The 13555-nt window shown below is 36.4% G+C and overlaps 2 protein-coding genes across 2 annotated transcripts in view; one reads left to right on the top strand and one right to left on the bottom strand.

Annotated features, from left to right (window-relative positions):
• The window catches only part of LOC127655579 (nuclear pore membrane glycoprotein 210-like), a 36074-nt gene extending 29303 nt beyond the window's left edge, over window positions 1-6771 (top strand). Inside the window, exons 27-35 of the mRNA XM_052143474.1 lie at window positions 31-116; window positions 2761-2935; window positions 3006-3181; window positions 4271-4491; window positions 4575-4711; window positions 5247-5370; window positions 5490-5642; window positions 5763-6046; window positions 6682-6771. Of these exons, the coding sequence (XP_051999434.1) occupies window positions 31-116; window positions 2761-2935; window positions 3006-3181; window positions 4271-4491; window positions 4575-4711; window positions 5247-5370; window positions 5490-5642; window positions 5763-6046; window positions 6682-6726 (1401 nt within the window). The 3' untranslated portion in view covers window positions 6727-6771. The remainder of the gene's footprint in view (window positions 1-30; window positions 117-2760; window positions 2936-3005; window positions 3182-4270; window positions 4492-4574; window positions 4712-5246; window positions 5371-5489; window positions 5643-5762; window positions 6047-6681) is intronic.
• An 869-nt stretch (window positions 6772-7640) lies between these two features.
• LOC127656289 (40S ribosomal protein S27-like) lies at window positions 7641-11567 on the bottom strand. The gene is made up of 4 exons (XM_052144542.1): window positions 11536-11567; window positions 10787-10895; window positions 9159-9269; window positions 7641-7937 (listed from the first exon to the last, which is right to left on the bottom strand). Exons 1-4 carry the CDS (start codon window positions 11539-11541, stop codon window positions 7909-7911), a joined length of 255 nt encoding a protein of 84 aa, XP_052000502.1. The 5' UTR covers window positions 11542-11567; the 3' UTR covers window positions 7641-7908.
• Between the last annotated feature and the right edge of the window lie 1988 nt (window positions 11568-13555).

Below are 13555 nucleotides of genomic sequence, written 5' to 3'. Positions count from 1 at the left end.
CTCTCTCTCTCTCTCTCTCTCTCTTCTCAGGTGTTTGAAGAGATGCAGTTAGCCACAGGGAGTCCCGGATTCATCCTCATGTCCCCTCACTCTCAGTACTCCCTACAGAGCAATAAGTGAGTATGTATTTTTAGTTATTAACAGCATCACCAGCTTTTACCCTTCAAAGTTTTAAGTCTGAAAAATGATTTTGAAAGACACTTTTTTCCAAAGAGACTTATAGAACATTTAAAAGGCCATTTACAAGTTGGAACAAGAACACATACTAGGTTATAGCTGGACAACCAGTCAGTGTAATCAAAGCAAAACTGAAGGTGACTATGACTGAATAGCCTGAAAAACATGATTGGTTGCTATGTCATCCCGTATATTCCGGAATGGTCCTGTATGTTCCAGAATGGTCCCGTATTTAGGGAACAAAATTGCGATCCATATGAAATTCATATGGGATGCAGTTTGTCCCATATTTTAGCATCTAAGAATGTTTCACAAACCTAGAGGAATGGACCTGAAACAAACACTTTTGCATGATTGTGATCTCAAAAACACCAGTAAATGCACCTATTCATGACATGACATCATTGCAATGTCAGTGCTCATTATGGAAGAGAGACTCAATCAAGGTGAGAAAAACTGCAGCACTTTTAAAACAAAGTACAGTGCGTTAGTTCAGTTTAAATGCTTGATTTTCTTACATTTTTCCCTTGATAAACACAATTTACTGCCAAAACAATAACACTGTAATCCAAGGAGAAATGCACTATTTGATGATAAGCATTTTTCTCCCATAAACATCCATTATACTCTATGTTTGCTTTAAACAGTACTTGCTAAGAGAGTGGTCCTGGAAGGCCAGATTCATTTTTTTTGTGATATATACTGAAAGCTATTCCAATTTTTTATTGATATAACTACAAATTTTAAAAGCAAAGTGAAAGCCAGTTCATTGAGCTTTACAAACGGAAAAGGCTTAAGCTTAATTATGTAGAAGAAAATGTTTGACAGAAAAATTGTTTACTTTCTCCATTGATTGTAGCTTTGTTTTGTTTAGGCAAAGAATAGTGTTTATTAAAGTGAAGATTGATAGAAATTTGGTTCTTCCTGGTCGTTGTATTAAAGTGGTTTTCTTTTAAGCTTATTAGGGGCTTAGAACCTTTTTTTGCATTTATCCGCAATGTTTTTCAGTAGTTTTCCTCTGTAAGAAGCTCTAGGTGGACCTCTTTAACTGTTGTGCAGCATCATGTGCAGAAGTCCTGCTGAAAACATATGTCCCTTATTTTAGAGCTGGAATGTCCCGTGTTGGTTGCATTATACATATTTATAAATGTAATGTTTACATGTTCTTACTAGGGCTGTCGATTTAGCGCGTTAATAACGTGCGATTAATTTTACAAAAATTAACATGTTAAAAAAATTTACACATTTAATCGCAACGCTTTCCTGATAAATTCAAGCTTGTAGTACCACCTGTTTACTCCAGAGGGCAGTAAGTGAAATTTCAGCTGTGTGAGCAATGCGCAGTTTATAAAGTGAACAAAACATTAACAATTCTTCAGCGGACCCACAACATAAACGTGCAAACCAAGGGATCTCAAGATGTGTTTAAAGATTGAGTATTAAACTATATTTAACTTGACACAGTGACCTAAACATTTTACTTTTATGAAGCAACACACCCGAGACGCGACACAAGCATGTCTGACGCAAGTCGTATGGTCTTTACCTCACAAATATTTAATTACCAACAAGGTTAAGGAGGTGTCCTTTAAACTGTTACACCGTTTTTACCCAGTCAATCTTTATTTAAGAAACATGCTCCCTGAAATTGATCCACTTTGCTGCTCCTATAATGCTGTAGATGAATCTGCCTCTCATCTTTTTTGGGAATGTGTCCACGCTGTAGTATTTTGGAGAAAATTTGTTTGTTTGTACGTACCTCTATTTTAACTAGTTTTTCTTTGCTTTATAAAGATGTTTTATTTGGTTTTCACAGTTTTGATAACTTAAGTTAATATTTTCTGATTTATCTGTTTATTTTTCTTGCCATGTTTTTTTTTATACATAAGTGTAAAAAGACATAACATTTTAAGACTTAAAATATTATTTAAATACTCTTTGTACCTCCAACAACTCCAAAGCTTTGAAAACCATCATGTAATGAAGATAATGTTTCGGCATTATTGTAAAATATATCTGTAGTATTGTGTACTATGTATACCCCTGGCTTGTTTATAAAAAAAAAAAGTCTTACGCAGGTGAACATTGATGGGTCCTTAAACGACCCTCATAATAAATCTCAAACTGATTCATTCCATTTCACTTGTGAAATGGATTGCTGTGAACTGTATACCAATGATTGACTTATGATCAATAATATGGTAGTAAACAATACACTGTATTCTAAATCCGCTTTTTGAATGGTCTTATCAATGATGAAATCTTCTGCCACAAGAATGTAATGCATTTTAATTATCGGAATATTTATTTTATATATATATATTTATATATATATATATATATATATATATAAAAAATAAATATATATATATATTATTATTTTTTATATATATATATTTAAAGATAACTATGTATAATTATTTCATCATTATATATTGCATTATTGTTATATGAGGGGCTTTCTCAGCAAATATTTGTATATGCGATTTATCACGATTAATTAATCGGGACATCATGTAATTAATTCAATTAAAAAATGTAATCGATTGTCAGCCCTAGTTCTTACGTGTGTGTGTGTTTCAGAGACTCAATCTGTCCAGTCCGTTATGCCCTTAGCAAGTGTGTGTCAGGGGCAGGCCTTGTTACTGTTGATGATCAGGGAGTACTGAAGACAGGGCCTTATGTAGGAGTTGCCCTTTTGGAGGTTTTTGCCATGGACATTTGTGGTATCAACCAAACACTACTAATCAGTGTGAAGGTGAGTGTTTATCATGACAATAAATTTAGACAACACTATAATTTGCTCACTAACCTTGTTCTTGACCTAGGTGTCAGCAGTGTGGTTTGTGCATGTTTTGGCTGTGACATCCCTGAAGGGTGATGGTGAGACAGCTCTGGGTGCCTTCCCTCTGGGCTGGAGTTTTCGTATCATGGCTTTATACTATGACATCTTGGGACAACAGTTCCACTCTCATAATATACAAACTCAGGTTACCACTAACAGGTAATCACATACAGTACATAGACAAATTACACCAAGACTTTTTATTGCCTCTTGGTCTCACATTCTCTTTTTGGCCCTGTTTACACCTGGTATATATGTCTTGGGTCATCCTACCACAAGTGGTCAGCAAATACATTTTTGTTTACACCAGAGGATCACAAAGTGTGTTTAGGTTCATTGGCATGCTGAAAGGTGAACCACCTGCCCATCTTCAGTGGTCGAGCAGAGAGCCACAGAGTTTCCTCAAGCAATTGCCCAGTCCTCCTTGAAGAGTACACCCCCACAACATAATGTTGCCACCACCAAGCTTCACAGTGCTGTGCTTTGTTTGGTTTTCTCGAAATACTGCATTGCGCTTGGAGTTCAGTCCAAAAAGTACAATTTTTGTCTCATCTGACCATAAAGCCTTTTTCCACATGGCATCAAAATCCTCCATGGTCAGATGAGACAAAAATTATTTGGACTGAACTCCAAGCGTTATATTTTGAGAAAACCAAACACAGCACACCACCAAGAACATGCAATACCTACTGTGAAGCATGGTTTGGCAACATTATGTTGTGTGGGGTGTACTTTTCAGGGAGGACTGGGCAGTTAGTCAGAATTTAAGGAAAATCGATGCTGCCATGTACACACAAATTCTTGAGGTAAATCTGTGGCCCTCTGCTCAACAACGGAAGATGGGCAGGTTCACATTTCAGCACAACAATGACCCTAAACACACCATGAAAAAACAACGCAGTGGTGGCTTAAGGATAGGAAGGTCAAAGTCCATGAGTGACCAAGTCCAACAGAAAACCTGTTGATGGACTTGAAGGTCCATCACTGCTTTCCTCGCAATTTAAACAACTCTGCAAGGAAGAATGGGCAAATATTCCCCAATCTAGGTGTTTGAAGCTAGGAATATTTTTTCATCTTTTATACATTTTCGGAACAGTTGCCTTTTTTCGTTACTTTTTTATTGGGCTTTGATTTCAGGCTGTAAGACAACAAAAACGGGACTTCAAATGATTTAAAAGGGGTATGATTCTATGGCATTGTACAGTATCTTAATACCCGGTGTAAACAGAGACTTTCTCTGTGTCTCAGAGATGACCTGGTGCAAGTGATAGCTGACAAAGACAGTCACTTACTTCTGGTGGAGACTGTGTCCCCTGGTCTGACTGTTTTGAGGGTACAGGGGGACCCTATAAACCCATCTCTGAGTGATTACACCCCTCTGCTAGTGCTGCCTGCCATCTCAGAGCCCCATGGATCACTGCGGCCTGGAGATGTCATCTGCTTTAGCACTCTGATTACAGACCAGCATGGTAAATTACTATTAGCCTACGGTTGTCATTAACAAACCCCTTTAATCTAATAGTAATGGGGTTCTTTGCTTTTTCTCTCTAAGGGCAGCAAGGCAGATGGGATGTATCATCAAGTCAGATCCTTCAGATGAATTCAGAGACTGGAGTGGCATTTGCAAAGAATTCAGGGACAGTAGTGGTATACTATAGGATGGAATGGGGGCAGCAAACCTTTCGAGAGGTAAGCAGTGCCTCACGTACCACATACATGCAAATGAGGCAGTGGGGTTAAATTAAAAGTTCACCCACAAAGTAAAATTCTGTCATTATTCACAAACCCTCATGTAAGAATCATGTAATACTGTTATTTTGTTTCATGGAACACAAAAAGATCATTTTGAAGAACCTTCACAAAGGTCTTTTCTGTACAACAATAGTGCCTATGGCTGCTATGTTCCAATAGTGAAAAACACCACCACAACAAAAAAAGTACTATAGAAATAGTCCGGATTATCTTCCCCTCTAGTGAGTCGTTAACTTGAAAACTGGATCAGTCCAATTTGTGAATAAATCATTCTTTTAAGCCAGCTTTTTTTTTTTTATGAGTAGTTTGGTGTGGTTCACGGATAAGACTGAATAAAAGAAGGAAAGTCATATTTTTTTCGACCAATATGAGGGGAAGTAAATAATCGCAGAACTTTCATTTTAGGGCTAACTTTTACTTGAAAAAATTTCCAGGACATTTTAAAATAAAAAATATTTTTTGTGGTTTCCAGGTCATGGTGGAGTCTGCATCCTCTCCTGTAGTCATTCTTCCTGCTGAAAGGCTCCTCACTAACTGGCCTAAAGCTTCAGAATACACAATTAAAGTAGATCTCAACAACTCTGCTGCAAACACTGGTGAGTTTTTACACACCGTCACTGTTCTTTCATTGAGCAGCAGCAGTAATGGACAGATGGATGGATGGTAGAAATATATATATATATATATTGTGACTGACTCTCTGTCCTCATTATAGCTCTATGTACTCTGGACCAGTGGGAGACAATAGAGAAAAAGCTACAGCCTGAGAAAGAGCTGCAGTGCTCCATAAACTTCAGCGCCCCCTACCAACAGCTCAAAATACTGCAGGCTATGTTTAATGCATTACCCTTCTACGATATAGACACTGGTTTGAAGTTTTAAATATAAATTTTTGTATGGTTTGATTTCAGTACCATAGAACACTCGGACTGGAGGGGACAAGCCTTTATGATTAACTTTTAACCTGTCCTTCTTTTTTCTGTTTCAGCTCAGTACAGTTGCAGGATCTCTGTGCTACCCCAGTCAGACTCCATCCTCCATCACATGTCCACTCTTCCACTCTCTGTCTATCTGTCTGTCTCTCTGAAGACTCAGTCTGTCCTAGCCGCTCTTCTTCCTCTCCCTTTCTCACCTCTCTCTTTACAATCTTCTGTTCTGCTCCCGTATGTGCCAGCATTTCATTGTCCTGTCACCCAGATCAGCCTTTCCTCCCAACAGCCTGTGGCTGACATCCCTGTGTTTGGCACCAGAGACATGCTCAGTACACTAAGGGTGAGAAGGAGAGGAATTATAATGCATAATTTAGTAGATATCGCAGGGCTCAAAAACTAGGATGGTCCATGGTCAGTGTGAGAGTTTTGAGTCAGTTGACAGAACTGTCAGAAAAAGGAAAACAAATTATGGGATGAGCCCTGTTTTGAATATGCTATCAAATACAGTGTGATTGCAAGTTGTCATCTCTACTATTTAGGGCACCAGTGTTTTATCCAAGCCTGTAAGATGGTTTGGTATTGTAGTTTATTTGTGTCCATATTTCTCCATTCTTCTCTAATAAGGCCCACTCAGAGACCCCAGACATCATTATATCTGAGCCCACCCATTCAGATGAAGATCCCACCCTCCTCCTTATTTCAGTCTACTCAACCTCACACTTCCTGAATCAGGCACCTTATACTGCAAACATCATCCTGTACACAGTTCTCACCCCACAGACACATTTTGTGATGGTGACTAGCCTGATGGGCAGCCAAGAGTCAGGTTTGAGGGCAGACAGACATGCATCTTACAACTAATACATTCTATGTACAGGCCCATACAGTTGTTGCATTTAATAAACAGACGAGACACAGACCTATATTTTCACATTTGTTTCTATAAACACTAATGTTGTTGGTTTTTGTGTTCAGGTCAACTTGGAGCTCATTCAAATTCTGGACATTTGTTTATGCTGACATTTGCTGCATTTGCTGTACTGGCCACCACTGCCATACTTTTCATAGGTATTCACACACAAGAGTTATAATTTCTTATGCTTTATTTAGCAACTGGTAGAGCATGGCATGTTTAATGCCCTATGATTCAATATAGAGTCATCATGTTCTACAGAACCATGAGGATCTTAAGCGTTGAAATTGTGTCACTGCTGTTCTCAACAATCCTATTTTCTCTTAAATCCATTTTGGATTTTCTACAGCACACAATACCATGCTGTCTCGCATACAGACTGTACCTGCAAAGTACATACCCTCTACTATTGCAGGTGTGTTTGATATCTTGTCTTGGCCTTATTTTTATTTGATACAATTGTTTTGTCTTAACAATTGAGTATTATGATTAATTTGTGCTTCAAGATTTTTTTATTTTATTAGATTAATAGTGTTTTTCTAATCTTCCAAAAGTGGACAAAAAATATTTCTTTCCATGGATCATACCATCACCACCAACAGACAGAACACTGCGGAGAAGACAGTGGCTCTGGAGTACTCAGTAGTACACACTGTTTATTACATGTTTTGTCACTTACATTTTAACTAGTATTTAAAGTAATAAATATGAAGTATATATGTTCCTCACTCTTATGTCTTAATCTATCCAGTGCAAAATACTAACTACTTTAGGATCTTTAAGAGTAGATTTTTTGTACATAGTTTATGTACATTATATATATATATACACACATTTAATCTTTAACACGTTTATGTATAACAGCATAACAAGGAACACCACATCACCAATCGCATCTTAAGTTATGCAATAGTCAAGCAAAAGATTTCAAATGAAACTAAAAGCTCTTAAGAATATATTATTTATGTTTTGGTGACAATACAAGTAGGCTGGCAAGTGATAAACCACTACAACACAGACATAATTGAAAAATGAACCTTTATTTAATTTGAGAGAGAGAGACAGGTTTGGCAGTTATAAACCTCAATCCAGCATGCTCGTGTTCAGACAGCACATAGAAATCATTTCAGGTTTTCTTGTACACTTCTCGGCTTAGCTTTCAACTCCATTGCCACATTATAGATCAGAAACATGGCCTCATTAATGGCTGAGTCACTGAAAACCCTGTGGAGTGGCCAATCCTGTCTCTCCTCCCATGGTCTCCCTTGTCTTTGCATATTGATGAGAGACTAGTGCTGCTTTCTCCTGAACGAACATCCTATCAACAGAGAAAAAGAACAAGGCTTTTAGAATTCAGTCTAAAAAGCAGAGTACTCTGGATTGTAAATAATTATGGATGCTGGATTGTAACAAATGCACAAAACAAATAGCAAGCTTGACTCGAAGGAATATTCCGGGTTCAATACTAGTTAACCTCAATAGACAGCATTTATGGCATAATACTGATTACCACAAAAATAAATCGACTTAAAAATAAATAATTCCATTCTAGGTGCCTCAATGTAACCCCGATTTCTGCGGTAATCAATATTATGCTACAAATGCTGTTGATGTCAGTGTAACTTGTAATAAACCCGGAACATTCCTTAAAGAGGATTCTGTTGTAGCCATTTTGGCCTGTTTTAGCTCTTTTGGTGCGTATATGACCAGCACATTCATATTGAGGGGGCACATTTATCCAGGTGAATCAAATAAAAATGAGTTGCACCTCTTGCAAGTAATTTGCTTGAACAGTTTCATTTGCAAACTTTTGTTTGAAACTCTTTTGTTGAACTGTACATTTTGGGTCATAATTCAATTATTGGTCCTGTCGATCTAAAGAATAATGGCAGCATTGAGCCAATGCATCATAATAAGTTCCATACAAAACTCTTATATAATTAGAATTTTTCTCTTTGGTCATGTACCATCTCACCTAGGGCACAAAGTAAGCCATAACCACCACTGATGCTCCCTCATATAATATAGGTGCCTGACACTCCATCATAAACCTTTTTTTTTTATTTTATAAATGACAACATTTCTTTAAAGAATTTAAAATATACATTTGTACAAATATCACCATCAGCATATACTTTTAAAGGCGACAAGAACAATCTGCAACTACTGCTTTCTGCTGAGCTTTGTGCCAGCAGGATGTTAGGATTTTGAGCTTTGCCAATCAGCAAGCTTCATTCAGCTCAAGAAGAGAATGAGAATTATCAAGTGGGAAACAATAGGGCGGACCGTGTGGGCATGTTGCCATGACGCTGGTACATTTACAAGCACATGTATGTGTAACTTTGATCTATGAGTGCACTTCCAGCCATATTTCTCCCACACAAAAATATTAATCCGTTAGTCATCTTCTGAAGTCCATATTTTAATGCACACTTGTGAGCATGTGACTTGTTCTGACTGCATCTAGGAAGAAAATCCCACTGAGGGATTCTGTTTGAACACTGGATCACTTCTATCAAGAAATATGTATGAAAGATACCTTCTGTGAGGCGTGCCTTTCCTCCAGTAGGCTGGCACAGAACTGTAGAGCATCCTACACACAAGACCACTGTCTGTGCGTGACTGAACACTGTAGTGATCTTATAACAGCCTGCAAAGAGAGAAAGGGTTAAAGGATGCATGTCAGAAAATATATTCAAATGTGCAATACTCGTAATTTGGAGCACAAATATTTTGCAACATGAGTCTACTTTCTGTACCTGGACACGGAGCATATGTAACAATTAGAATAACATCCTGTATGTCAGCAGGCATAGTATATTAATCGTAAAAACATAACTTTTATCTTGCCAAGGATCCCTTGCTGGATATACAGATAAAGCAGGGACACTCTTGTTACATATTGTATAAAACCAATTGTTGAATTTTTACACTGGGTTATAACAACATGTATGTAATACCATATCAATGTGTTTATATACTTCATAACAATGCTTACATAGCAAAGTCAGAAAACATTACTGATATACAGAGTCACATACTTGTACATTTCATTTTAATTTTACTTGATACATTTTTATGTAGGAGGGACAACTTTAGCTTTTGGTTGAAGTAAACCTATATTTTTATTTAAAAAGTTAAGAGTTCAAACAATAATTTACAGACCACCAGTGTCGCCATAAAGACATAATCCTAATGAGCCTAACCTCAAATAGCACTGAAAACTACACCGTTTTCCATTGTTGCATTTATTTTAGACACATTGCCTATTTTAAATAAGCATCTTCAATCAGCATTCATCTATATAACAATTTGCTTTCACACCCTGGAGTTACTTAAAAAGACATTGGTCATTAATCTTACAGTTCGAACAAAATCGATGTTTAAACACTGACCCTTAACACTTACTTAGTTTAATAATTTTAAACCATGACTTTAACTATACAGAAGTAATATTGACATTATATTCATGATGTTATCCAGAGGGGAACTGGCCCCCACAGTGAGTCTGGTTTCTCCCAAGGTTATTTTTCTCCATTAATCTACATCTTATGGAGTTTTGTGTTCCTTGCCACAGTCGCCTTCAGCTTGCTCACTGGGGTTATTAATACAATTATTATTTAATTACTTATTTTTAAACATGTTTACAATCGTATTTTATCTAATAACACAATGAAGATTCGTGACATTATAGACATTACAGTTTTATCATAATTTCATAATATGAATCTCTTGAGTTGTAAAGTTGTTTTTTGTCATTTTAGGATGTTAGGGTTTAAAGCGTTAAGTCAACAATGTTGTAAAATTGGATATACTTTTACACAGAATATTATGCAATTTTATCTAACCAAAATCATGTTAACAAGCATGTTTATGTGTTGTGGCTATACTTTTGAAACAGTGTGTATATTAACGAATCCATCCTTTAATGCCATGCACAGTGCCTACGTTTATCCTACTCAAGTACACAAACATACACTGTATTATTATCTTAAACAGACATCTGACCAGGATGGTCCTAGTGGCAATCAAGCTTTTAAATAGACCACCTTAATTCAGTGACTCAGTTATTCCTGTCATATCAGAACTGAAACACATAGGATGACATGATGTCTACTGACAATTCTGCTTGATTACACTGAACATTTACTCTGCAAATAGGATTACCTGGGCATTTGACATCCATAAAATAAGAGTTGGGACATTGTACGAGACGCTTCTTCTTGTGTGTTCTCTTCTCCTCATCTGGCGTTGGGTGCAACAAGTCCTTCGCGAGCTGAAAGTGAAGACAGATATTTATGTTAATCACCTCGACCAACTAGATCAGCAAGTCTCGGAGGAATATGTAGGACGCAGCCGTGGTGTCATTTCAGAACTGTTAAAAAAACGACAGAATATTGACACTCGTATAAACGGTTTAGTGGTTAGATCTGTATGATTGATCTTTGCATAGGCCTGATGTTATAGCTGATCAGCTGCTTGACAATAAAATGGACAACACTGCCACGCAAAGACTGGCCCACATTATAACACATTTCACATCTAGTCAGTCCTATGAGAGACACGACGAATATTCCAACTGCAAACTTCTTCAAATACTCTGTAAGGCACCATTAATCACTACTATTACTAGGTCTGAACTATACAACATCGTGATTGTGTTTCATTAAGCGCGTGCAGAGATGCTCTCCATGCGTTTCTAACACATGCACGCGGCCATCTTGTCGCTGCTATTCACATAGCACGCATCTCGCTCTGTTCTACAAAGTTTTAACCTCAAAATAATAGAAATTAGGCTATCGTGGTACGATCACGAAGTCAAAACCTCCCCTCTTGCAATCGATACGATTTAATTTAAAACAAAACCAGGCGTCGTTAAGCTTTAAATTAAGTTCATTGTGATTGCACGCACTTACAGGCATGTTTGCGAATGGAGCGGCAGCCGAAAGGGGGCAGCGGAAATACATGATGAACATGAACGGGGCTCATAAGCAGGGGCAGGAAATACTTCACTGACATTTATAAAAGACGTTATCCGTATACATTTACCATGCGCAAACGAGATTATTTGATTTAAGTAGAAATATTGAAAGGTTGTTTGTTTGACTCTTTCATACTTAACAAAAGCTACAAAATCAATGTTGACAATATGTAGCCTACTAAATATGTGTATTTCTTCAACCTTTAGCACTTTTAGCACAGTGGACTTATTGAAAATCTCGTTAAAACATTTTCACTCTCACTAGTTTATTTCATATGTCTACTAACAATGCCCAACAGTGTATGTACATGAATTACACAAATTACACTGAAAGTAATTAAAATGTCCATCAAAGTGTCATCTCAAATCCTGTATTGTGTTAAATAGAATTTCGTGGTAAAAATTGATGGATGATGAAAATTATTATTTTATATATTTATATAAATAAAATGGCTGAAACATTTGTCTTGCTAAAGCTAATTTTATAAGCTTTTATGTAGGCTGTCCTAAATACAATTGATTAATATTTTCACACTTTTTGCCTAATTTGTCAAAATTACATCTTTGTAATTGAAAGTAACACCCAATAAAATATAGTAAGTTTTATTTACCTTGATTTTTCTTTGTTTTCTTCAAACATCACTTGTCTAAGATTTCAGCTCAAGCAGGCTCTTCACTGACACTTTTATTGACTAATAAGTACACTACTTACAACTTTTTTTAAGGTTACAAACTGGTAATTACAAGAGTATTATCCTTTAAAATGAGGACATTTCTAGTGTCCCCATAATTCAAAGCGCTTAAAAAACATAATTAACAATGTTTTTTTTTTTTTATTTATTGTCAAAATGCAGAAAGTTTTTTGTGAGGGTTAGGTTTAGGGGTAGGATTGGGATTAGTGGATATAATCTATAGTTTGTACAGTATAAAAATCATTATGTCTATGGAAAGTCCTCATAAGGATAGCCGCACCAACATGTGTGTGTGTGTGTGTGTGTGTGTGTGTGTGTCCAGGTATTCCCTACGTTGTGGGGACCAAATGTCCCTACAAAGATAGTAAAACCTGAGATTTTTGACAATCAGTCAGTCACCATAAGGATAACAGCTTATAAATCATACTAAATTATGTTTTTTTTTATTTTTATGTTTGTACAAAACAACGTCTATTGAGAGTCCTCATAAAACATGAAAACCCAATATGTGTGTGTGTGTGTGTGTGTGTGTGTGTGTAAGGGGCAATCAAGTACTTGTAATTAGATTAAATTACATTTTAATTTACTCATAATCAGATTAGTTACTTTTTGATGGGTTACATGATTAATCAGGCAACAGCAGTAAATAGTTTATAAATTACCGATCCCCTAAATGTTCTTTTTTTAGAAATCGTTTTATTTTTTTATTCTAAATCAGCCTACCGCTGATATATGTTAGTGGAAATGATGAAACAACTCTGAGACAGTAATTTCTTATTCATTTTCACACAAAAAATATAGAAATGGTTTATGTTTATTTCACTCTTTGTTTAGATTATCAGAATTTTAAACATCTGGGACAAGGCTAAAACAATCAAATATATGCCTACATAAAGGTCTGGTAAAAAGTTTCTAAAGCCATCTTTCAACTGCAAAGTTGGCACAGAAACTGCATCTGAAGTGCCATTTCGGTGTACTTAGAGCCATTAGTATGTTTACTGCTGCTCAGAGGTGGCATAAATGCATTTACACTTTTACCTTAAAATAGCATAAATAATGTTATGAGATTAATGTTTTAAATATAAAATTATGAATACTGAAATATGAAATTATACCTTTAAAAATGAAACAACATTTTGAAATATATGCTCAATCTTGACAACAACAAAGAGTAAGGCTGCCCTGATGCTGCATTTCATTTACACAGAACCAAAGCAGCATCAGAACTGCCTTTGATACTAGGCACAGAGATGGGTCAAAGCA

The sequence above is a fragment of the Xyrauchen texanus genome, chromosome 15, assembly GCF_025860055.1.
Source record: "Xyrauchen texanus isolate HMW12.3.18 chromosome 15, RBS_HiC_50CHRs, whole genome shotgun sequence".
NCBI lineage: Eukaryota > Metazoa > Chordata > Actinopteri > Cypriniformes > Catostomidae > Xyrauchen > Xyrauchen texanus.
Note: the sequence above shows the minus strand (reverse complement) of the source record. Positions and strands in the feature narration are given on the sequence as shown.